General features: G+C 41.3%; 3 protein-coding genes across 8 annotated transcripts; 2 read left to right on the top strand and 1 right to left on the bottom strand.

Annotated features, from left to right (window-relative positions):
* Positions 1-73: 73 nt before the first annotated feature.
* Positions 74-7,272, top strand: cetn2 (centrin, EF-hand protein, 2). 2 transcript variants are annotated; one of them, XM_061685851.1, is made up of 6 exons: positions 74-151; positions 347-428; positions 522-683; positions 1,117-1,245; positions 4,377-4,514; positions 5,315-7,272. In XM_061685851.1, the coding sequence occupies exons 2-6, from the start codon at positions 426-428 to the stop codon at positions 5,402-5,404; spliced, it is 522 nt and encodes a 173-aa protein (XP_061541835.1). In that variant the 5' UTR covers positions 74-151; positions 347-425; the 3' UTR covers positions 5,405-7,272. The 2 variants fall into 2 exon arrangements, with proteins under 2 accessions (XP_061541835.1, XP_061541834.1); XM_061685850.1 differs by having other exon boundaries at positions 104-250.
* Positions 7,273-7,851: 579 nt separating this feature from the next.
* Positions 7,852-15,111, bottom strand: gcna (germ cell nuclear acidic peptidase). 2 transcript variants are annotated; one of them, XM_061685985.1, is made up of 14 exons: positions 15,031-15,111; positions 14,328-14,433; positions 14,058-14,238; positions 13,899-13,971; positions 13,744-13,799; positions 11,846-11,912; positions 11,703-11,758; positions 11,199-11,621; positions 10,850-11,006; positions 10,603-10,747; positions 10,374-10,509; positions 9,208-9,412; positions 8,873-9,120; positions 7,852-8,500 (listed from the first exon to the last, which is right to left on the bottom strand). In XM_061685985.1, exons 1-13 carry the CDS (start codon positions 15,105-15,107, stop codon positions 8,874-8,876), a joined length of 1,929 nt encoding a protein of 642 aa, XP_061541969.1. In that variant the 5' UTR covers positions 15,108-15,111; the 3' UTR covers positions 7,852-8,500; position 8,873. The 2 variants fall into 2 exon arrangements, with proteins under 2 accessions (XP_061541969.1, XP_061541970.1); XM_061685986.1 differs by lacking the exon at positions 7,852-8,500 and having other exon boundaries at positions 8,977-9,120; positions 9,276-9,412.
* A 661-nt stretch (positions 15,112-15,772) lies between these two features.
* LOC133407703 (serine/threonine-protein phosphatase 2A catalytic subunit alpha isoform-like) lies at positions 15,773-24,178 on the top strand. 4 transcript variants are annotated; one of them, XM_061685863.1, is made up of 8 exons: positions 15,773-15,857; positions 16,610-16,728; positions 18,348-18,557; positions 18,663-18,836; positions 18,927-19,016; positions 19,624-19,785; positions 23,048-23,166; positions 23,281-24,178. In XM_061685863.1, exons 2-8 carry the CDS (start codon positions 16,627-16,629, stop codon positions 23,351-23,353), a joined length of 930 nt encoding a protein of 309 aa, XP_061541847.1. In that variant the 5' UTR covers positions 15,773-15,857; positions 16,610-16,626; the 3' UTR covers positions 23,354-24,178. The 4 variants fall into 4 exon arrangements, with proteins under 4 accessions (XP_061541847.1, XP_061541848.1, XP_061541845.1 ...); XM_061685864.1 differs by lacking the exon at positions 16,610-16,728 and having other exon boundaries at positions 15,784-15,857; XM_061685861.1 differs by lacking the exon at positions 15,773-15,857 and having other exon boundaries at positions 16,514-16,728.
* Positions 24,179-24,445: the final 267 nt, after the last annotated feature.

The following is a 24,445-nucleotide window of genomic DNA, read 5'->3' as shown; positions in this document are numbered from 1 at the left end:
GTCCAATCGAGTCGCTTTTTCCCTATCCCGTGATTATCAACAACCAATCATCGTTTTCCCCAAATGGTATATTTGATTATATTTACCACTTCCGCCCGTTCCAGCTCCCCAACACCATTTCTGATGGGGTTGTCTTTTCCGGGCAAAGAGAGTGAGCAAAACAAACGTCTCCAGAACCAACAGCTGCTTCTACACGAACGACTCTGGAAAACGTTCCGTTTATTTACATCCTCGTCACTATCCATACGGTGTAAATTCCAAAGTTGGTTTTTTTGAGGCGAGGTGGTGGTGGTTGATATGTGCATCTGAATTTAAATACAAAAAATACATCCCTTTTTCTCTCCAGGGAGTCTCCGAAGCCTGTAAATCCAAGTTACATTAACTGGATAATAGCGGATTTGCTTAGCCAGGCAAATACATCAATAATGGTGAGTAAAAATAACTCACGATGTTGACGGATATGACTCGATTGTATACAGTACATGTTATCATCTTGAGAGGCTTGTTTGCGTGTCCACTAGGCGTGTGCCAAGAGGCCATCCTTGCAGGGGCCGGTGCCTCCCCCTCGTAAGAAGACGAACCCCAAACCTGAGCTTACTGAAGAGCAGAAGCAGGAGATCAGGGAAGCCTTTGAGCTCTTTGACACCGATGGCGCTGGATACATTGATGTCAAGGAACTCAAGGTAAAGAGGGTTCCAACAGGTGTGTATCGAGACAGGATGGGGGAAAAAATTATCATCTAATTATACAAATTTTAATCCACAAGGGAAATGCATTGGTTATTATGTATGGAACTATTTAAAATACATTTTAATTATGTACAGTATTTCTTGAAATAGTGGTCGTCTCCTCAATCAAAATACACATATGATAAAGAATTACAGTACACTCAACATGTATTTGTCACCCTCTGGTTGAGATTACTTGATTTTGCTGGGGCAGTACTATCATGCAAATGCAAACTACACCTTTGATTACAGTTAGAACAGGGGACAGCGTTGCGACAAAGCAAGGGACACTCAGTGTTGCTACCCCTGGCCAGTATTTGCATAGTAGATATGGTGGTATTTATTTAATAAAAGTAGTATATTCAATTAATTCTGTTCTCTGTGCAAGGTTGCCATGAGAGCTCTGGGGTTTGAACCAAAGAAAGAGGAGATTAAGAAGATGATTGGTGAAGTCGACAAGGATGCCACAGGGAAGATCTCCTTTAGCAATTTCCTCAGTGTCACGACACAGAAGATGGTAACTATATTAACCTATTGGTTAGAAAATTTCAAGACATTTACACGGGAAAAAAATTGCATTTTTTCCCCCCCCCAAAATTGTTAAATCTATAATATAATCTATTATATAATATAACAACTTTAATATAATCTATAATATAATTATGGACTTTAAATAGTGTATAGTTGTGAAATATATTGTAGCACAATTATGGTTAATATGGAATTTAAAAAAAAAAAAAAAAAAGTTCCACGAAAAAAATGGCACAAACACCCTGATTTGCACTATGCATTCCATCACATGCAATAATCATGTCTAAAAATGGATGAAAATTACAGGCCTCTCTCATATTTTTACAGTAAGTGAGAGAACTTGCACAATTGGTGGCTGACTAAATACCTTTTTGCCCCACTGTAAGTAGTTTACTTGCTACCATGGAAGCGATGGTCATTGACTTACAATGCGTTGACAGAGGACGCAAGGAGAACTTTCGCCTGTATGGCTTGGCAGCGGGTGGGGTGTGGGGGTGGGGATAGCGTGCACCAAGCGGCTGTTCAATGTGGACGCGCCGGTAAGGTCAGACACTGAATTTTTTTTCCATTATACGGAAGAATCAGTGTTACGGCCGTAATGAGTCAACGTTTAGTGCTTTCCGTTCCAAAATACGGACATTCGATAACATTTGGCAGCTCTGTAAAACAGTGAGTGCATGAATAATATACAGGTCTTTGACAGAGATGTCCAAATTGGCAGCATGTTGCTATGAAATTGTAAGAGGTTCATGGCAAGAGGGAAGAAGCTGTTGGAATGTCTGCCGGTTTTAGTTTCCATTGTTCGATAATGCCTACCTGAAGGAAGGAGCTGGAATAGGTGGTGACCAGGATGTGGAGGGTCCAAGAAGATTTTGCATGCCCTTGTTTTAGTTCTGGCAGCGTGCAAGTCCTCAAAAGTGTGTAGGTGGGTTCAGGAATTCCTTAGGCAGGCTTGACTGTCCGTTGCAGTCTGATTGTGTCCTCCTTTGTTGCAGCACCAAACCAGACTGTGATGGATGAATAGAGAACCAACTCAATGACTGCTGTGTAGAACTGCCTCAACAGCTCCTCTGGCAGGCCGTGGTTCCTCAGAAGCTGCAGGAAGTACATCCTCTGCTGGGCCTTTTTGAGGATGAAGTTGATGTTGGTCTCCCACTTCAGGTCCTGAGAGACTAATTCCCAGGAACTTGGTCTCGACGGTTGACATAGGGAAGTTGGACAACATGGGGGCAGCTGTGGCGAAGGATGGTTCCTGAAGGTCACAATAATCTCTACCATCTTGAGCTTGTTCAGCTCCACATTGTGTTGGCCGCACCAAAGCTCCAGCTGCTCCACTTCCTGTCGATACTGCAGACTCGACACGGTCTTTGATGAGGCCGATGACTGTGGTGTCATCTGCAAACTTCAGGAGTTTGAGAGTTGGGTGCATTGAGGTTTTCCCAGGAACTTGGTCTTGACGGTTGACATAGGGCAGTTGTACAACGAGGGGCAGCTGTGGCGAAAGATGTTACCTGACGTTCACAATAATCTCAACCATATTGAGCTTCTTCAGATCCACGTTGTGTTGGCCGCACCAAAGCTCCAGCCGCTCCACTTCCTGTGGATACGCAGACACGTCACCATCTTTGATGAGGCAGATGACTGTGATGTTGTCTGCAAACTTTAGGAGTTTGACAGTCGGGTGTGTTGAGGTGCAGTCATTTGTGTAGAGAGAGAAAAGCAGCAGAGGACACATCCTTTGGGGGGCCCCTGTGCTGATGGTGCATGTGGATGAGGTGGTGTCGCCTAGCCTCATCTGCTGTGTCCTGCCCATCAGGAAGCTCTAAATCCACTGACAGATGACAGGCGAGACGTTGAGCTGGAAAAGCTTAGAGGAGAGGAGTTTGGGGATGATGGTGTTGAACGCAGAGCTGAAGTCCACAAACAGGATCCTCGGATAGGTCGCCGTTGAGGTGTTCCAGGATAAAGCGCAGTCCCATGTTCACTGTGTCATCCATCTGTTTGCCCGATAGCAAAGTGCACGGGGTCCAGCAGGGGTCCTGTGACGCTCTTGAGGTGGTCCAGTATGTGGCGTTCAAAGGACTTCATGACGACAGATATCAGGGCGACAGGTCTGTAGTCACTGATTGTACAGGGCTCTGTCCCTACTCTGATAGGTGTCCTCTTAAGCCTGGCGAAAGTGGTGAAGTTTGGCAGAGAACCACGGCTTGTTGTCACTGAACGTGCAAAATGTTGGTCCACACAGCTTCACAGAAAGCTGATGTAGAATGTAATCGTGTCTGTACGTTCAGCCAAGCTGCCAGTTGAAGTTTCAAAGACACGCCCATATGTCCAGTCTAAACAGTCTTGAAGTTCCAATCTTCGCTTCATTGGTCCACCTCTTCAGTTTTCACCACAGGCTTCACACGTTTACGTTTGTTCCTGAATGTTGGTATTAAGTGAATTAAACAGTGATCAGACGAGCCCAAAGCTGCACGAGTCCTTCAGTGTGGTATAGCAGTGGTCTAGAACGCTGTTTTCCCTGGTGGGACAGTCAATGTGCTAGGGAGTTCGTGGTTGAATTTTGCTTTGTTGAAGTTCCTAAGAATAATGAGGGGTGAATCTGGGTGCTTTTTTCAAGTTCGTTTACTTGTTCAGCCAGCGTTTGCGGTGCGGCGTTCGTGTTAGCCTGATTTACAGACTGACTTACAGTTCAAAAACAGTGACTTCATGTCCGGGCTGAAATGTGTGATGAGCTCTGTGACATCGCTACACCATTTTTCGTTGATGTAGAAGCATAGCCCGCCATCTTTTGTTTTCTCTGAAAGCGCTGTGTCGCTGTCCACTCAGTGAGGCCGGGGCAGCAGTATGGCGCCGTCGGAAATACATTCACAAAGCCAAGTCTCCGTGAAGCAGTGGGCGGCAGAAAGTGCAAAGTCTTTACTGGTCTTTGTGAGGATATGAAGCTTGTCCATTTTGGTGGGTAGAGAGCGCCAAGGCGTCCACCCGTGTAGGCGCCAAACTTTTTCAAACAGTAAATTGATCAGATACCTTTTAAGGCCTCAGTCAATGCCACAGAATTTAGATTTGAACGTTTCATCACAGGTTTGAATAAAACTGCTCTTCATTTCATTCAAGGCCGATAAGGATTCCAAAGAGGAGATACTGAAAGCTTTCCGCCTATTTGACGACGACGAGACCGGTAGGATCTCCTTCAAGAACCTCAAGAGAGTCGCAAAGGAGCTTGGAGAAAACCTCACAGATGAAGAGCTGCAGGTAAGAAATTTCCCAAAAGTTTCCAGTAAATTTCAATGGGAAGTTAAGTAATTTCGTAAGTAACAAAGTGGGCGACTGGTTAGCACATCTGCCTCACAGTTCTGAGGACCCGGGTTCAAATCCGGCCTCCGCTGTGCCGAGTTTGCATGTTCTCCCCGTGCCTGCGTGGGTTTTCTCCAGTTTCAATATATATGTGTGTGTGTGTGTGTATATATGTGTGTATATTAAAAGGTGTGACATTTAAACAGCTAATTACACATTCCACTAACACAACCCTTCCCTACCTAAATATTAACAAAGTCCCATTTGAAATGTTAAATAAAAAGTGCCCCTCTCCATCCAAAAAGTCCCATTCAGCTTGCAAATACACCTTTCAAACATCTCAAGTGTAGAAGTAGTTTTGTATATTTATCATTCTTTCCTACCTTGTTAAATTATTGTTGATAATTAGTGAGAAATCGATTAGTCTTCATATACGTATTTTTGAACAGTAATTACACAACTGAAGGTAATTTTGTTAAATTTTTAATGTATCATTAGCATTAATCAGTAACTAACAAGTAGCTCTCTGTCTTTACTGACACCTATAACCAATTGTAAACCAGTACAAGGGAGCACTGCTAATTGGCAATTACTCTATAGGGTTTCTGTTCTTACCGCAACCCATGTGAGGATAAGCGGCTCAGAAAATGGATGGATGGTTGGTTTGTGTTGTTAAAAAAATTGGGGTTGATTGGGTTGCAGATATGATAATGATCTTGCTGCTTGATTGACATGTACACCTATTGTCCTGTATGAAGGAAATGATTGAGGAAGCAGACAGAGATGGAGATGGAGAAGTGAACCAGCAAGAGTTCCTAAGGATTATGAAGAAAACCTGCCTGTACTGATGGTAACGTTTGGTGTCACATGGAAAGCCACCTCGCTTTTGTCCTCTCTCAAATTGTATTGTATTGTGTCAAAAGATTGGACGTAAATCGTGTTAAATCTCATCAAGAGGTCCATTAATGTCCAAGATGCTCTTCTTCAGGATGCTGCACTTTTGTGAAGATTATATTGGCAATTGCTCATTGTTGAAAAGATTTCAGTGCTTGCTTTAATACAGTCCACACAGCTCATTCCAACGTTATCGAATACCGTCTGTCCATTTATATTGTCTATTCTAGATTGATTGTCAGTCAGTATGAACAGTCAATTATCTAACCGTGATCAGGCAGGCATCAGTGAGTGATGGAGCAGAATAATAAAATGGTATCAATTTGAGAATTTCCACCCAAGTTTCAGCGTGGAACAAAGTGGTAAGTTCAAATCACATGCAAACTCTTACATGATCAGTATTATAGTTACACATTATGGATGCTGTGCTGATACTAGTTTTGCTGTGCTCTGTATTTTTCAATGTTTATATATTGTATAGTGCATGTACAACCCCAATTCCAATGAAGTTGGGACGTTGTGTTAAACATAAAAACATAATGCAATGATTTGCAAATCATGTTCAACCTATATTTAATTGAATACACTACAAAGACATTTAATTTTAAAACTGATCAACTTGATTGTTTTTAGCAAATAATCATGAACTTAGAATTTTATGGCTCCAACACATTCCAAAAAAGCTGGCACAGGTGGCAAAAAAGACTGAGAAAGTTGAGGAATACTCATCAAACACCTGTTTGGAACATCCCACAGGTGAACAGGCTAATTGGAAACAGGTGGGTGCCATGATTGGGTATAAAAGGAGCTGCTCAGTCATTCACAAGCAAATATGGGGCAAGGTTCACCTCTGTGAACAAGTGCGTGAGAAAATAGTCGAACAGTTTAAGGACAATGTTCCTCAACGTACAATTGCAATGAATTTAGGGATTACATCATCTACGGTCCATAATACCATCAAAAGGTTCAGAGAATCTGGAGAAATCACTGCATGTAAGTGGCAAGGCCGAAAAACAAACATTGAAGGCCCGTGACCTTTGATCCCTTAGGGGGCACTGCATCAAAAACCGACATCAATGTGTAAATGATGTCACCACATGGGCTCAGGAACACTTCAGAAAACCAATGCCAGTAAATACAGTTCGGCGCTACATCCGTAAGTGCAACTTGAAACGCTACTATGCAACGCAAAAGCCATTTATCAACAACACCCAGAAACGCCGCCGGCTTCTCTGGGCCTGAGCTCCTCTAAGATGGACTGATGCAAAGTGGAAAAGTGTTCTGTGGTCCGAAGAGTCCACATTTCAAATAGTTCTTGGAAATTGTGGACGTCGGTTCCTCCGGGCCAAAGACCTGTCTCCCATTGAAAACGTGTGGCGCATTATGAAGCGTAAAATACGACAACGGAAACACCGGACAGTTGAAGCTGTACATCGAGCAAGAATGGGAAATAATTCAACCTACAAAGCTTCAATAATTAGTGTCCTCAGTTCCCAAATCCAAAACATTTATTGAATGTTGTTAAAAGAAAAGGTGATGTAACACAATGGTAAACATGACCCTGTCCCAGCTTTTTTGGAACGTGTTGCAGCCATAAAATTCTAAGTTAATGCTTATTTGCTAAAAATAGTAGTTTATCAGTTTGAACATTAAATATATTTGTAGTATATTCAATTAAATATAGGTTGAACATGATTTGCAAATCATTGTTTTTATTTATTTTTAAAACAATGTCACAACAACTTCATTGGAATTGGCGTTGCAAAACAATTCCAAGAATAGCAGTATTTATGGTACAGATAAGAATAAATATTTAAGCATTGCTGACGTTTCATTTGTTATTAATCTGTTATAAATAAGGGACAGAATGGTGGATGAGTAGTTAGCACATCAGCATCACAGTTCTGAGGTTCGGGGTTTGAATCTTGGCTCCAGCCTTCCTTTGTACAGTGCATGTTAACCCCCGTCCTTTGCGGCGGTTTTTTTCCTCACACATTCCCCAAAAATACACGTTATATGAAGACTCTAAATTGTCCACAGATGTCAGTACGAGTGTGAATGTTTGTTTGTCTACTGTGTGTCCTGCGACTGACTGGTGACCAGTCCGGAGCGTACGCTGCCTCTCGTCCAAAGTCAGCTAGGAGAGTCTCCACCTCACCTGTGGCCCCAATAAAGACAAGGGCTGTAGAAAATTGATGGATGTTATGAAGACCTGTTGCCTCTGCACAAGAACTTCATTGTAGGCCTGCTGCGAAGCCAACCAGCCCATATTACTATCCTACATATTATCAAAAACTACTTCATTCTTATTCTGCCATTCCCCATTCTCCCCGACAAATTTTGCATGCACCGTCTAACGTAGCTGCACAAATGAGGTACCAAAAGATTTGGCTCAGATCGCAATTAATTTTTATTTTTTTTTAACTTCTTATCATGACGACACAATTCCCTAAAACTACCCCAAAAAAGTCCTATTGAAAATGTAGCGCCGTGTCAAAAAGTGTAACATTGTTCCCAGTACGTATTCAAAATGTTCAGCTCATTCAATTTACCTTGGGAATAATTTTCAACATTCGAAAAATTCCCAGGTACCAAGATTTTTTACATTTTTCGTCAACAAAATCCCCACATCAGTACGTAATTCACCATGTTCTTCAACATTTCTTGAACTATTCAAACTACAAAATATGTTATACATTACCCAAATTCTTCTACAAAATTGTACATTATTCCACATACCCACAAAATTTGCAACATTAGCACTTGAAGCTTGATTCTTTTTGCCTCGGAATGATCATCATACAGCAATGTAATGTGACCAAATCATATCTTGTCATTTTAGACCCCTGTGCACGCCATAGGGTCACTTGCATGCACTTGAACCCCTGGTCCTTCTGGATCTGAGAGGTGGGCCTGTGGGGATACGGGGCCTGTTTCCCCGTCCTCCTCTTGGGTCTGGTTGTGTCAGTGTTGCCCTCCTGGGGGATGCCGGTCCCGGGGCTGCTCTCAGTCCCTGGGTGCCAGGGAGGCGCCCGCTATTTTCGTTAGTTCTGCACGGACAGTTTTAATTTTTTCTCCTCTGCATAAACCAAACAAACTCGTATGATACTATATCATAGAAGTCCACTTGATTGTTGGCTTTTTGAATTTTATTATTTCAATTAAATGAACTTTAATTTTGATACATAAAAACTATTTGTAGTCAAAACTTGACAATTTGAGCAGCGATAACAACGAACTCATTAGCTGCCATCCATATATAAAAGTTCACAATCTCTACTCACGAACCTAAACTGCACAATCACATTCAACCATGACCATTTCACTGAAAAACATTGATAGCTGCGCTCAAGTTATTGTTATTAGGACATTGCAGATATTCAGCAGGTTTTATTGTCATTCTGTTGCTATGTTCCACTTACCTCAGAGGTCTGAACTTTGAAAGTCACTTAGTTTATTCTTAGAGGCAAAGTCTTTGCTGAGTTTCCGCATGACTTCTGCATGGCTCTGCTTTGCCAGCTGCTGGCGTACAGACCCATAATTCTCTTTCACAAATTTGGCGAAAGGCGTAGGAGGACGAGGCTTGGATGATGTGAGCAGGACAAGTTTACCGGTGCAACGTGCACACACGAACTTCTGGGTGTCCAGGGACTTGGAATGACGCCCGATCCTGCAGACAACCGCAGCCTTATTAACACTGAAGTAGGTGTCACATGAAATGCCTGTTTCATCTGAAAAAGGGAAGTATGTCACATACGTATTCTGACAGCCAGTGCACTGGTACTGGAATTTGTACTTGATGTCATAATTGTGGCAGCGATTCACCATCGGCAGCTCAGGGTGCACCAGGGTGGACTTCCTTGCATATAGCTTCCATACGCTTCCGTGTCCATCCCTCACGCCGTTGATCAGCCAGGTCGCAGCATGGCACATCTCATGGATCAGTGTGTCTCGGAGGCGATCTAGGAGGGCCGGACGTTTCCATCAACATTTTTGGGAGAAATTGTACTATGCATGACTAACTTTACAATTTCAGAGACCTGCAAACAAATGTTCAACAAAGATCTCCAAACTTGATGATGAATGCTACCGGGTTAATGTCTGTTGTGCAGTAAGGGCCATATTTTCCTGTGTGCATTTTATTTTCTCTTTATTTTGCACTGCAGTTTTGTGCAGTATGGCAACATTGGCAAACACCTTTATTGACATGAAGGCTCCGCTCTCTAGCCAGACGAATCACCCCCTGACAGGTGCTTATGATTAGGGCACGACCGATATGGATTTTTTGGAGGCCAATACAGATTCTGACATTTGGCAGAAAAATAAATTTGATAACCCATTAATCGGCCATCTAATTTTAAAAAATATAATTAATATTTTTGTATTTTATTTGCTACTCATTTATTTTTGGGTTTTTCTTTTAAATATTAAAAGTTGACTTTTGGTAGTTATATGTATTGGATCGGGACTCGGTATCGGCAGATACTTAAAATCAAAGACTTGGACTCTGGTGCAAAAAAAGTGATCAAGACATCCCTAGATTAAATAAACATGCCCTCTTACAAAGTGTGAGTGTAGCTGGGGCGGAACTGACCAATTACCTATCAGCTACATTAGGCATTTAAAAATTTAATGTGTGCATTTGCTTTTTCAAGGATTTATATTAAATTCACAAGTCTGAGGAAAGGTACAGATTACAGGCTTTCCACACAGCCTCAGCTATCATAAATCACGCCTCTTTTGTGTTTCCGCATTCATTCAGAGTTTATGCGTGGTGGGTGTGTATGGATGGGCGAATACGTGTCGGGAGACTATGGCCCCAAGCGTTCTGTTGGATACAACTGTTCACTGATCTACACATTACATACCATATTGTGATAGTTTTCTGGCTAAACAGTAGAACCACATTAATAAAAGGACTACCTGCAGAATCACAGACTTTCTCGGATAGTTCGATGCGAGCGTAACGGTCCCCTCTACCTCGCTCCTGTCCAGTGATACAGTAGCCTGCTGTTTGCCGCATCTTTTTGTTCCAAGTCACGGACATATTGATGGGGAGCTAGAGAGGTCAGTCAAGAAAACAAATAATTTAATAAGTCATACAAAATGCAAAATTTCATTAAAGAGATGCAATGAGGGGAAACTACTATACCTTTCCATCAAACACACTGCTGTTGTACATCTGGTACAGTTTGCCTGTAAGTTCTTCCTTTTTTTGCTTAAAATAATGGCAATAACTGGAGGCAGGGTTCGATAGGGACTCCAAGAAGCAACCTGGGGTTTTGCACAATGCTAGTCTGGAGGAAAGACAAACAACAAAAGAAAGCAACTGTTGTAGGTACAGTATATGTGAAAGCATTTCAGTCTCGGGTCAAGAAAATAATTTAATAAAGATGTACCTGCTGATGGAGGTGTGTCTGGGCTCTGTCTGGCTCAGTGTCAGCTTTAAGGTGGTGCTTTTCCCAGGAGTCTTTGCATCCAAAGTTTTTCCACCTAATGACCTGGGTTTAGCCAGCTGCTGGATGGGAAGTGACACAGGAGGGTCCTCACTGAATTCTGCATGAAAAAAAGAAAAACAGGAGACGGCAGATATTCAACCAAAATGGTCAGTTTCAGAGCATTTATCATATGATTAATATGTGCCCCTTAGAAACACAATGTAATATGTCCACCGAGAGCAAGGCATGATGGCGTGACAAAAACACTTTAATATTACTCCCAAACAAACATGATACGTTTTTCTTGCACCTTTGTTGGTCTTAGGTGTGCACATAGCACCAGTGAATGTGTTCTTCTTTCTAAGCCTGTCCAGTAATGACATGAATTCCTCTTCTGAACTGGATGAGTTCTCCAGCTTGGAAGGAGCTGAAAGTGTCCGCTTGGGAGAAAGCGGAGACGTTGCAGTACGGTGGGAAGGCCGAGGAAAAACGAAGGAGATGGGCGGCGAATACGGTGATGGTGGGGTGTACGTTTGGTCGCAAGGCACGGAGTTGTTCTCATTGGGTTTTGGCAGAGAATTTGGCTTTGAGCGGCGAGTCCTCCAAGTGGTCTTGATGGTAATATCATCCTCATCCTCACTGTCACTGATGAACACCGAGGAGACACATTGAGACAGTGGCAGTGGTCTCCTGAATTTATTTTGGGTGGCCAGAGTGTTGCTCTTCTTAGGCACTGGAGGATAATGGAGAGGAAACAATCACAATTGTGCAGTGTGACAAGAAAAGTCAGTGCTGATGAGATCAGTAAGAATACCTTTAAAGGATGATTTTGTCTGAACGAAGTCATCATCCACAATGAAATTTTTAAGGCTTTTGGATAAAAACAGATTTCAAAGATTTTTAGAGCAGCAACTGTAATACAGTAATACAAATTTGGATTACAATTTAAATATTCACCTGTCCTCACTTTCACTCTCTGATACTTTCTTGGACTTGGTTGATGGAGTTTTCACACGTTGCAGGACTAAATATACACAGAAAGATTAGTATTATGTCACATACGATCGTCAATAATTTCAATTCAGCGGGCCATTAATCAAGCTTGCTTTGTCCGCCAAAGGGTGCACACCTCACCCCGTGACGTGCAGCGGGCCACAGTTTGGGTGACAACCCTAACGACGTTGCGCTGGACTTCCAGAAGCTACTCTGATTGCTATCGGGCTGGCAAAGGGCCACGCAATTCCGTCGAATGGCCACTGCATGGAATAAGGGCACTTGGTGTTCATGTAGTGGGGCGGACTGACTTGTGCTGTTCCCTGGTGATGTTAGCGTGACCCCGTTTTAGCCCTACCCAAAAAATCTGGACAACTGAGATAAGGCTCAGTTTTTATTGACACAGTCAGAGAGGTGTTGATATTTATGGTTGTGGTTTGTAGTGGTGTTCGATGGGCCAAACTAGCAATTCTCAGTGGGATGCTGTGAAATTGTACACCACTGCAAACTGCAATCAAATGAATAAACATGTTACTTAAAGGTCCCGTATTTTGCCAATCCAACTTTTTTCTAGTAGTTGGGATGTAATATTGTCTCTATGGTACATCAGTGAACTTGTGAAATATAAATTCAAATTGTCCACGCATTCTTGACCTCCAGACGTTTTCTCTACAGAGGCCTGAAATCAGGTGATTTGAATTTCTACATCTTATCTACGTCACTAGCGAAGATCTCCGCCTACCTCTCCGCCCCTGAGCCAGCGCTGTCAAAATAACGAACACAAGCTCTCTCAAATCGGTCTTCTACACTGAGGTAACCAATCAGAGAAAAGGGGGCAGTCTTAGCCAAATACGGACAAAGTGGATGCAAAACTGGGTCAATCAGAAGTAGCTGTCAGAGGGGCCTTTTCACTGGCTATATGATCCAGCTCACCCGTTGACCCTAGTGAAAAAAATGGAAAGGATGGATGCATATTTAAAGAACAGTGCTAATGTTCAAACTGCATAATGCTACAGTGGCTTACAACAATATTAATTATACTTTTGAGGATTAAAACATCTATTTTTGATGAACACTTAGTCCCACTGCACTACTGTATTTAAATGTTGGTCATTATGGTGGTACTTGGAAGGCCAAGTATTTTCTTTTTGTGGTACTTGGTGTACCACTGCATTAGATAATGCACAAATGAATGGACTATTATGCAGTAAAAGGCATCTTACATTTTTCAAAACCACCACTATCATCATCATCTGAGCTCACTACAAGAACACAAATTGTAAAAAATGAACACGTTAGAAGTGGTTTTCAAGGTGACGCCTTATACAACTCATAAGCAAAATGAAAACTGTATTCTACAGGTGTATCTTCACAGAATTGAAGGTAAGTAAACATACCTTCTTTGAAGTATGTTTAGTTTTTGGAGTGCACTGGCTCACAAGAACAAAGGAATGAAATAAACAGTATTTGCGGAATTGGTGTAATGTTAGGTTGATTGGAGACACTAAATTGCCCGTAGGTGTGAATGTGAGTGTGAATGGTTGTTTGTTTCTATGTGCCCTGCGATTGGCTGACGACCGGTTCAGGGTGTACCCCGCCTCCTGCCCGAAAATAGCTGGGATAGGCTCCAGCAGCCTCCGACCCTAGTGAGGATAAGCGGTAAAGAAAATGGATGGATGGGTGTAATGCTAAACTATCTAATGCTGATGCACATATAGGCCTACTACACTACTGTATTTAAATGTTGGTCATTATGGTAGTAGTTGGAGAGTATTTTCTTTTGGTGGTACTTGAAAAATATGACAACCACTGCATCAGATAATGCACGAATGAATGAAATCTATTTCAAAAAGCCAACTTACATTTTTCAAAACCGCCACTATCATCATCATCATCATCTGAGCTTACTGTAAAAACACTTGAATTGTAAAGAAAGAACAAATTAGAAGTGGTTTTCAAGGTGAAGTCATATACAACATGCTGTATGCAAAAGCAAAGTGAAAATACTGTATCCCACCTGTCTGTCTTCACAGAACTGCATGGTTTCTTTGAGGCACATTTAGTTTTTGGAGTGGCCCAGTTCACAAGAACTAAGAAATGTAACAAACAGTATTCATGGATTTTGGTATAACGTTAAACTAGGTCAAATGCGGTTCCAAGGTTTCATCTCACTCACGTTGGTCAAATTCATCATCACTGGAGTCAGTCAAAACAGGGTTTTTGTATACATTGCCGTTGAAGTGCTGGTTCTCTTTGTCTTCCTCCTCAGAGAGATAATGGACAGGCGACACTGATTGGTCTCCAAAATGATCCCCACTTGTGGCACCACGGCGTTGCTTCCCAATCACATTAATCAGCTAGAAAAAGGAAGTAAAAACTAACATATATTAGCAGATACAAATGAAGGCAACACATTACATCTACTATTCGAATACCAATGACAAACCTTCTTTTCTGCAATGTCCAGCCCATCGTACCCCGTCCAGCCCATCTTTTTGGAAACTCGTTCAAATAACTTGTGAGTATCATCATTCATCATTTCCGCCATAAAACTACACAAAACAGGAAGAGTCATTTAATATCACATTTCCGTTTGATTTTCATATGCCAAAAAGCATACAGTAAGAAAGGAAATTAAAATTAGCCGAATAACAATGACAATATATCAGAGTTCGTTTTCATAATACTTAAAGTCGCTTTACTGGGGGGGAAGGGGAAAAAAGCGTGACTAGGGAAAGGCAAAGACACATGAGGGGGGTGAAGCAAAATAAAATAGCATAATAGCCTAAACCATCTTAGGTTACTGGCACAATCTCAATTAAAAAAAACACTAATGTGCTCGCTAATTATTGTGTTTTTCTTTTCTGTCACTGTAGATTCTGAGTCATCCAGGTCATGGTAATTCGCAAAGGTTGAATCGCGACAACTGTACTCTTCTTGTTTGCTCTTGTTTTCCGAAAACGTATAAAAAATAAAAAAATAAAAATAAAAAATAAATGCCTTGGGCAATTATGCCATTAGCTAACAACGTCAACAAGAAAAAGACAACTGTGTAGATGATCTAGTTAGCATGAAAGGTGCTATATGTGCTCCAGCAAAGTAACGTTACTCGACTCAGTTGTTATTTCTGAGGTAGTTTTGAGAATTACCCAAACGCTTGCAAAAAGACTTGTTCCGAGATCGTGAAATTTTCTTCGGCGGCTTGGAAAAAGGGGCGACGGCACATAAGTAGAAACTGCAAATTCGAATCCCGTGGCCTTTCCTATTCTTAATGGACCAATGAGACCAGGCTTTATTCTACAGTGAAGGACCAACCACGGAAGAGCTTGTACAGGGTCTGCCTGATTTGTAGGCTACGTCACAGGTGTCGACACATCAACGCACGAGCTCAAAACAGATAAATGCCATGCCTCCGTGGCGACCATGTTTGCAGGGGCAACGTTCAAAACGGGTCAATCACGATCGTCTTTGCAGCTGCAAAGTTGTAAAGAGTAACTGTGTTGACTATATTTTACTCGAATATGATCCCTCTTAAGACATTTGTGGTGATAGTAATAATTTAGCCCCGCAGACTGCTCATTTGTGACACGTCAATGACGTGACGTCATATTTAGTAGACGAGATTAGATTAGATGTCCTCCACCGTTAAAAAATAAAATAAATAAAAAATATATATATATATATATATATATTCATTCCCAACCGAGTCATGCTTCTGAATTAATCGGCTGTGTCTCCATTCAGTGTGTCCCCCCGTACCCCCCGTCGGAGGCTGCATTTGAAGGATGGTGACATCTTTGGCCCGCTCGAAGGGTGTCTGAATTCTAAACACAACGGCTCCTTCCAGTTGACGACTTGTCTTTGTCCACTGCTCAGCCAAGCTCTCCATCCCGATAAAGTATCCTAGAAGCATATTTCATTATTCTTTACCCGAAGGCGCAAAGTCTGGATGATCTAAATTTATCAAAATGTCATTGTAAGTACTGTTCTGTTAAGTACTGTTTTTACTTATTTGAACATCCATCGTCTTGACATGTATCCGTCAATCCCCTAAATATATATATTGTTTTGTTTAATAAATGACGTTAATAAGGCTGAACGTGGACACAGTGCTGGATACAGAAAGCGTGCTTCACAACATCATTTTCTTCTTAGGAGCATCTGTGTAACTGTACTATGTAAAATGTATAAATGTATTTACCCAAGTACAGTACAAAACCGCATGGCAAACATTGAAAAAAAAAAAGAAATGGGATTAAGTGGAATATTTTGTGTTTGCTGGTGTATTTTTTTCATTATTATTATTATTATTATTATTACGATAATGCCAAATGTCTGTCAAATTTCAATTTTTCCAATTTTGCTTTTTTTTGTTTCAGATTTAAAACAACAAAGAAGTCACTTTTTCGTGTTTAAATTGCCAAGTGAAAGTAGAGAGAACAAATGATACAGTATTGTTTTATCCCGATGCGCGCCAAGGATTCGATTGTTCTCATTATCCGCAGCATGACTGTTCCACTTTTTCCAGGAGAGGGCAGGCGACCCAACAAAAGAGCGCACGTCAGGGTGACATAAATTCTATGATGTAATAATACAAACAAAAGCTATCATCTCCCTTGAAGCGATGACACGGGCTGAACATTGCTCAAATAAACATACACCCAGTTTGTTTGGACTTAGTATGACCCGTTTATGTTGTCCTCATGATTTTCCTTTGGGATTTGAAAGGAGGCACCAACTTGGACATGGATGAAAAGTCAGTCAGTAAAGAGTTGGACATGTGGATTGAACAGCTCAATGAGTGCAAGCAACTGCGGGAAAATCAAGTCCAAGAACTTTGTGAAAGGGTAGGACTTGCTATGGGAAAGGCACCTTACATTTTGAGATCCATTTGCACCAGCTGCATTTATTGCACTGTAAAGTAAATAATGTCAATGTTTGAGTTACTATGTTCCTTCCAATTGTGTTTCTTTTTACTGTATATTTTATTTTATTTATTGTTGTTGTTTGCTCCAGTTGTTAGCACATCTGCCTCACAGTCAAGAGGTAGAGGTTCGACTCTTGGCCCGGTCCTTACTGTGCGCCGTAGTACTTCCCCCCCAGATCCTAAAACCTGCTTTTTAGGCTAATATCGAAAAGTCTCAATTACCCACTACTCGTGTGAATGGTTGTCTGTCTATTGCGATTGGCTGGCGACCAGTTTAGGCTTGCTCCAGCTCAACCTTGACCCGAATGAGGACATTTCATGAAAAATGGAAAGCTGGATAAAGCATGCATGACTGCCTCACTGTTGACATTCAGGTCCTGGGTTTGAATCTTTGCTCAGGCCTGTGTGAAGTTTCCACTGTTCTCACTATCTCACACACACACACACACACACAATGCATCTTCCCTTAGTTTCTTAGTTCGTCTGTAGTGTGTGCGCCCTGCAGAGATGTTGAAAATGCGGCAGGGAACCCAAGCAATTGCCTGTAGAGCCCTGAGCTGAAGGGGGCCCCAAGAGATGGCTGACATTGGCCCACATCAATGGCAAAACAATGGCACTGCTTTAAACACTACGACAACAGGTCGGGAATCCCCCCCATAGTGCTCCTTACTTGCTATTGCTGGGAAGCCCCAAGAAATGGCTGATATTGGTGCGGTGGAACGACAGACGTAGACACTGCAATGACACATCGGGGTTTAGGAGTCTTCCTAATTGGCCCCCTTACAGCCAGGCTTGTTTTTGTTTTGAGGGGAAGTGGGGATCCTTGCCTGGGGTCCCCAGGGGGTCTAGAAACACCCCTGCAATTGAACTCACGACCACTCCATGGTGTATCCTGCCTCTCACCCAAAGTCATTTGGGATAGGCTGCAGTTTACCCGCGAGCCTAATGATGAGAAAGAATCCCTATAGAAAATTGATCGATAATTCGGTGCTGGCCCAAGGCTTTGTGAGGCCTTAAGTAGAATTTGATTTGGATGCCCTCTCCCACAATGTCCATCCATTTTCAACACCGCTTATCCTGGTTAGGGTCGCAGGACACCGGAGCCTATCCCAGCTGACTTCGGGCGAAAGGCGGACGACACCCTGAACTGGTCGCCAGTCAGTCGCAGGGCACATATAGACACGGACAACCATTCGCACTCACATTCACAACGTCACTGAGTGGGAACTGAACCCACGCTGCCTGCACCAAAGTCAGGCGAGTGTACCACTACACCATCAGTGACTTCTCCCATAATGTTTACATGTTTAATGTGTTAAAAAAAAAAAAAAAAAGCCATTTAGTTTGCTTACGCCCCTGGCCGGTTCTGAGTGAATTACTGTACATTGAGACAGCTTTTGATGAACATGGAAAGGCATATGCTATATATAATAATGTTGGTGTTTTGGAGGCTTGTCTAAGTCCCAAATGTATGCTGCCCACACCCACACTGCATCACGGTGTCCCCCATTCTTTTGTTTCCTTTGACTCCATGTCAAGGCTAAGGAGATCCTGGAAAAGGAGTCCAACGTGCAGGAGGTGAGATGCCCGGTGACGGTTTGTGGAGATGTTCACGGTCAGTTTTATGACCTCATGGAGCTTTTCAAGATTGGCGGGAAGTCCCCCGACACCAACTATCTCTTCATGGGCGACTATGTGGACAGAGGCCATTATTCTGTGGAGACAGTGACACTCCTTGTTTGTCTGAAGGTATAAAAACGATACACTGCAGCGATCGCACTATGATTGCTCTTGTACAATAGGAGGAGAGCACCTTTGCCTGATTCGTTGAGCTGCTGACATTTTGGCCCCCAGGTCAGATTTCGTGAAAGAATCACCATTCTGAGAGGGAACCATGAGACGAGACAGCTCACACATGTGTACGGCTTCTACGACGAGTGCTTGATGAAATATGGAAATGCCAATGTTTGGAAGTACTTTACTGATCTTTTCGATTATTTGCCCTTGACTGCTCTGGTAGATAACCAGGTGAGAATCTGTACAAGATCCAGGTAAACCCCGTCTCGGCAATGCATGTAAAGTCAATGTTCTTTTTAAAAAAAACTTTTTTTTAAAAAGATTTTGTGCCTGCATGGAGGATTGTCTCCTTCAATAGTCACACTGGAAAACATCCGAGCACTGGATCGCTTGCAGGAGGTTCCTCACGAGGTACGAATTACATTACAGTGGAACTTCAAAGGCAGGTGTCGGCAAAGTACGGCACAGGGGCCACATATAGCTTGCTACATTCTTTAATTCAGCCATTGAACTTTTACATTATCAAGAGTCTTGTAATATTTTATTAGCCTAATAACATATATGTTATTAGGCTCACGATATGTTGCATCGTTTAAGCTGATTTCCCCCCCACCCCCACCCACCCAATTTGTTTTTCTTTCATTCATATCATTGGTTAATTTATTTATTGTAGATAAAATAAAAGGGATGGACAATTTTACATATTTTGTATTTATATCTGTGCTGGGTTGAGAGTGTCACCATCATTAAAGCTTAATCAACTGTTGGGATAACAAAGTATGCTTTGAACATTACCATACCAATAACTTCACCACAAGTAATAAGTAAAATACATTGATAGAATAATTAATTCTATAATATCAAAGGGGCAAGGCAAAGGTGAGTCATGAGTCGGGTGTTCAGTTTTAGAGATACATTTTTTATATATATATATTAAGGGGCATGTGGTCTTATTGGACCGTAACGTTTGGAAACCGAAGTGTACAATAAACAACACTTGTTTTTCTCCGCATTTTAGGGTCCAATGTGTGACCTGTTATGGTCCGATCCAGATGAGCACTGTGGATGGGACATCTCGCTCCGTGGTGCCGGTTACACCTTTGGCCAGGACATCTCAGAGACTTTTAACCATGCAAACGGCCTTACTTTAGTTTCACGAGCCCACCAGCTGGAAATGGAGGTACCTGGTGAAATCTATTGGGATCCAATACGCGCTGTATCAAAAATTCAGACTTTACAGATATAACTACAACGTATCCTTCCAAATTGTTTAAATGTGGTATATGAACAGTATAAATTCAATAAAACAACCAGGCTCCAATTTTAAGGTCAGCTCAAATGAATTTAATAACTGACTTTTCAACAGCTAAAAACTAGAACTGGGCACCCAGTCGTTGTCTATGATCCGTGATGTGCACGCGTAAATATTTACTTCAAAAGTGTTTCAACAAAAGTGTTTTGCTTCTGTCTTACATATACAGTGACTGGCTACAACTTTCTGACCGACTAACATATCAAAAAGCTGTACACAGAATTCTGACTTTTTAGAGATAATAAGGTAATCTCAAGGACACTGTGAGAGAGGCAATCATTTCACAATGTCTTCATAATTCTTGGTTGTAATTTGCAGTCGTGTAGAACTGTATTACACCAGACTGACAGGTGTGCTGAGTACTTTGAATGTCATGTAGCTACTGTAGCTGCTAATAAGACGACTGTCTTAAAAACATCACCTTGCTATGGAAAGCCATTGAACTATTTAATTGATATCCTTCATAACCACCTTAAGGTCCATGTAATTAGTCCACTTTCTTGCCCTGTTAATTGAATACCTCTCTGAAAATGTCAAATGAAATCCAAATTATTTCTAAGTTACTTAGTAAACAGCAGCCTTTGAACAAAGTATACTGTACAAGAATAATATGAGGGGTTACATAAAAGATTAGGAACAAAACAAGTAAGAATATGAAAATGTAATAATGTACACAAGGACAGAAAGGACAATCAAAATCAACAACTCATGCTAGGTTGAAAGCCAAAGTATAAAAATTAGATTTAAAAACATTTATCGAAGGTGCCTGTCTGATGAAGAGTCAGTGGCAGTATCCGTCAAAACTGAGCATTATTTGTAAAGGATGATTTGTTGATACATCTCTTGTATTGGAGCTTCAACGATTGTACATAATGTGTCAGATACAGTGATACCTGGACTTACAGTGTGAGCAGAGGTGGGTAGAGTAACCAAATATTGTACTCAAGTAAGAGTACTGTTACTTTAGAATAATATGACTCAAGTAAAAGTAAAAAGTAGTCCTCCAAATAATTACCTGAGTAAGAGTAAAGAACTACTCAATGTAAAAAAGTGAGTGACTCCTGAGTAACTTCTAATTGTTTAAATCAGAGCATGAACGTCAAATAAAATTTAAAAAACTGAATAAAATATGAATGTGCAATTCAGATACTGCTGAACAGTATCACTTCATCTAAACTATAATTAATCCAATCTTTACAAAATAAAATCTTTGTAAAATAACAAACGAAGGCAAATTCAGCTCCAAGAAATATTCTTATATTGTTTCCACTTGTTAAACAGCACAATACTGTAGGCCAGTGATCTCCAACCTTTATGGAGTGAAGGCACATATTTTACAATTGGAAAATGTCACGGCACACCAACAAACAAAAATGTCACAAAAAGTGGAAACATTAATTAGTTTACGTACTTCCTGCCATCTAATTGAGGAGCATTTATTTGTTCTGTGTCACTATGCCTCACTGGCATAAATAGAGGAACAAAGATACATTATTTCTTGGAAATTAATAATTTTTTGAGGAGTTAAGTAAAGTTTGATAATTTCCCACGGCACACCTGAAGATCGCTCATGGCACACTAATGTGCCAAGGCACACTTGTTGGGAATCACTGCTGTAGGCTCACCGGGCAGACTACAAAAACAGGAACAAGGCTTCAGTGGATATTAAAATGTAAAATAATTTTAAGCAAGATAAATGATTTAAAAACGTTTTCCACCATTAATGTGACCTATAATTTGAACAACTCAAATGATTCATTTGTATCTTTTTAAGAGGGGAGGTGAAAATAAACAACTGAAACAAACTTGCATGTGATTGACTTGGACTTGATTTAACTTGCTGCATTCTTGGCCAGGTCACCATTGCAAAAGAGATGTTCTGTTTTAACTGGTCCTTTACCTGGTTGAATCAAGTTTAAATCAAATAAATACAAATAAATCTGGTTGGACAATGATGCACTCCCTCTTATAACTGGCATGTGGCAGTGTTCAGAAGTAACCGATTACATTCAGACCCATGTTCAGTGGGAGTCCACGCACACCTGCCGCCATTTCAATGTTTAAGTGGAAAAAAACGACGCGCACAGCTCCCGTCGACTGCTTCAACAATGGAGCCACTGAACATGTCTCCAATCTCCATCAGGATGTGGTCGAAGTTCTGCTGGAGGCACGATTTGAAACTTTTTCTGACGGGACTCTGCCAGGCGTTCCCTGCAGACCCTCACAATACGTTTGGGTCTGCCAAGTTGGACCGGCATCTTCTGCCACCATTGGAGCCAACACCACCAGGTGGTGATTTGGTTGACAGTTCCGCCCCTCTCTTGACCCGAGTGTCCAAGACATACGGCCGCAAGACCAATGACAACCACAAAGTCAATCTTCAAACTGCGGCTTAGGGTGTCAAGTACACATACAGACACCCTTATGTCTGAACATGGTGTCCATTATGGGCAATCCATGAGGAGCACAGAAGTCCAATGCCAGAATACCGCTCTGGTGGAGGAATCTCAGGGTGGTCCGTTCCTTTTGATCACGCCCTTCCAGGTCTCACTGTCATTCCCCATCTGAACATTGAAGTCCCCCAGCAGAACAAGGAAATCCCCAGCCGGCGCGCTCTCCAGTACCCCCTGTAAGGATTCCAAAAAGGTTGAGTACTCACAGGCAGAAACAACGGTCAAGACCCATCCCCCTACTCAAAGGCAGAGGGAGGCTACCATTTCGTCCACCGGGGTGAAGCCCAACAAACAGGCAATGAGGCGGGATCAATAAGTACCGTATGTCCACACCTGCTCGGTGCGTCTCATTAAGGCAATAAATCATGATGCACAAACTGTTTAACTAGGTGCATTCTATTTAATTATATTACTTCTGCACGTTTTTATAAAACAACAATACTGCATAGTGCCACGCAGCATATTAAAAAAATATTGGCGGGTGTTTTCTTGGGGGCTGTAACGGATTAATGGAATTTACATTCATTTCAATGGGGAAAGATTATTTTAGATACAATTGTTTTGAGTTACAGGTGTGGTCACTGAAGTGTTACACTCGTAAGTCCAGGCATCACTATATTCTTTTTGTCTGTAGCCAATGCAGACTAATCATGTAACCCTCAAACCTCCCTGTTCAGGGCTTTAACTGGTACCATGACAAAAATGTTGTGACGATCTTCAGTGCACCAAACTATTGTTATCGTTGTGGAAACAAGGCAGCGATCATGGAACTTGAAGACACACTGAAATGCTCCTTGTAAGTTATTTTCTAACATTCATTTAGAATTTTGCAATAATGAATTGTGACTGAAGCTCTTTAAGAATCCATCATTCGAATTTACACTGACAAATATATCTCTTTGCTTGCCAGCCAACAGTTTGACCCCGCCCCGCGCAAAGGAGAGCCCCAATTGTCGTGGCGATCTCCAGACTACTTCCTCTAAAGATCTTGAGATGGTGAACTTTGGTCAACAAATGTGTGCCACCATATTGATAAAGAACTGGAAGCAGGAACTCTATCATAGACCTCTGCACATCAAAAAGACTGCAAAACTATTGTCAAACAGGAAGGACATTTGCGTAATAGCACTTAGGCCAGTGATGTATCATTATCAGAGATCTGAAATTATTCTGTTCTTTGTGCAATATTTAATTTTCTGTCAGAGCAATGGCATCACATTTTGCATACTCTGCAAAATTGCAAATGGTATCAACGGTGATGATAACGTCATAGTTTGCAGACACTAATTAAGCACAGATGCCTAGAAATACTTAATTGAGCGATGATGGCAAAGGAAAAAAAGACTGTCTGGGTGATACATAACTGCATATCATATAAATTCACAGATACCATGCACATAGGGCTTGTAGGGTCTATGAATAGCGTGGGGGTTGCCATCAGAGTAATCTAATTTGACACATGGGAAGCGTTATAATTTTCTGTCATGCTGTGATGTGATCTCTCTTTGCAGGGGCAGATGAGTCCCAAATACCGCCAAAGTCGAACACCACAAAAGTGGTACAGCTTGGACTTCTACCAATTTTCTGGGGGCAAAAATAGGACTTCAATTTCACCAAAAGTGTTAAAACCATGTGTAACTGTCTGTGAAACCGATTTCATTCCCTATGTAAATGTATTTTTCATGTTATAAAAATACAAATTAGATTTTGAGTTCAGGAAGTATTTTGAAAAATTAATAAATAGGAATATAAATAAAAGACAATAAATAGAGTTAAAAGGTTTATGTAATAGCAAAGCAAATTTATATAGCGTATTTCATACCCAAGGTAGCTCAATGTGCTTTACACGATTAAAAACATTTTAAAAAAAAGAAAAACAGCTTATAAATATTTAAAACAAAGATACAAATAAAAATACAATCAAAACAGCTTTCAGTGCAAGAAAGATCATTTCAAAATGGAAGTGCTCTAAAAACATGAGAGAAAAAGAGTTTTTAACATGCACTTAAAACATTCACAGTTGGAACTGATGTCACTTTTGTTGGCATCTGTTTGCATTGTTTGGGCGAGAGGCG

Source organism: Phycodurus eques, chromosome 9 (assembly GCF_024500275.1).
Source record: "Phycodurus eques isolate BA_2022a chromosome 9, UOR_Pequ_1.1, whole genome shotgun sequence".
Lineage (NCBI taxonomy): Eukaryota > Metazoa > Chordata > Actinopteri > Syngnathiformes > Syngnathidae > Phycodurus > Phycodurus eques.
This window is presented reverse-complemented; position numbering and strand designations above follow the sequence as displayed.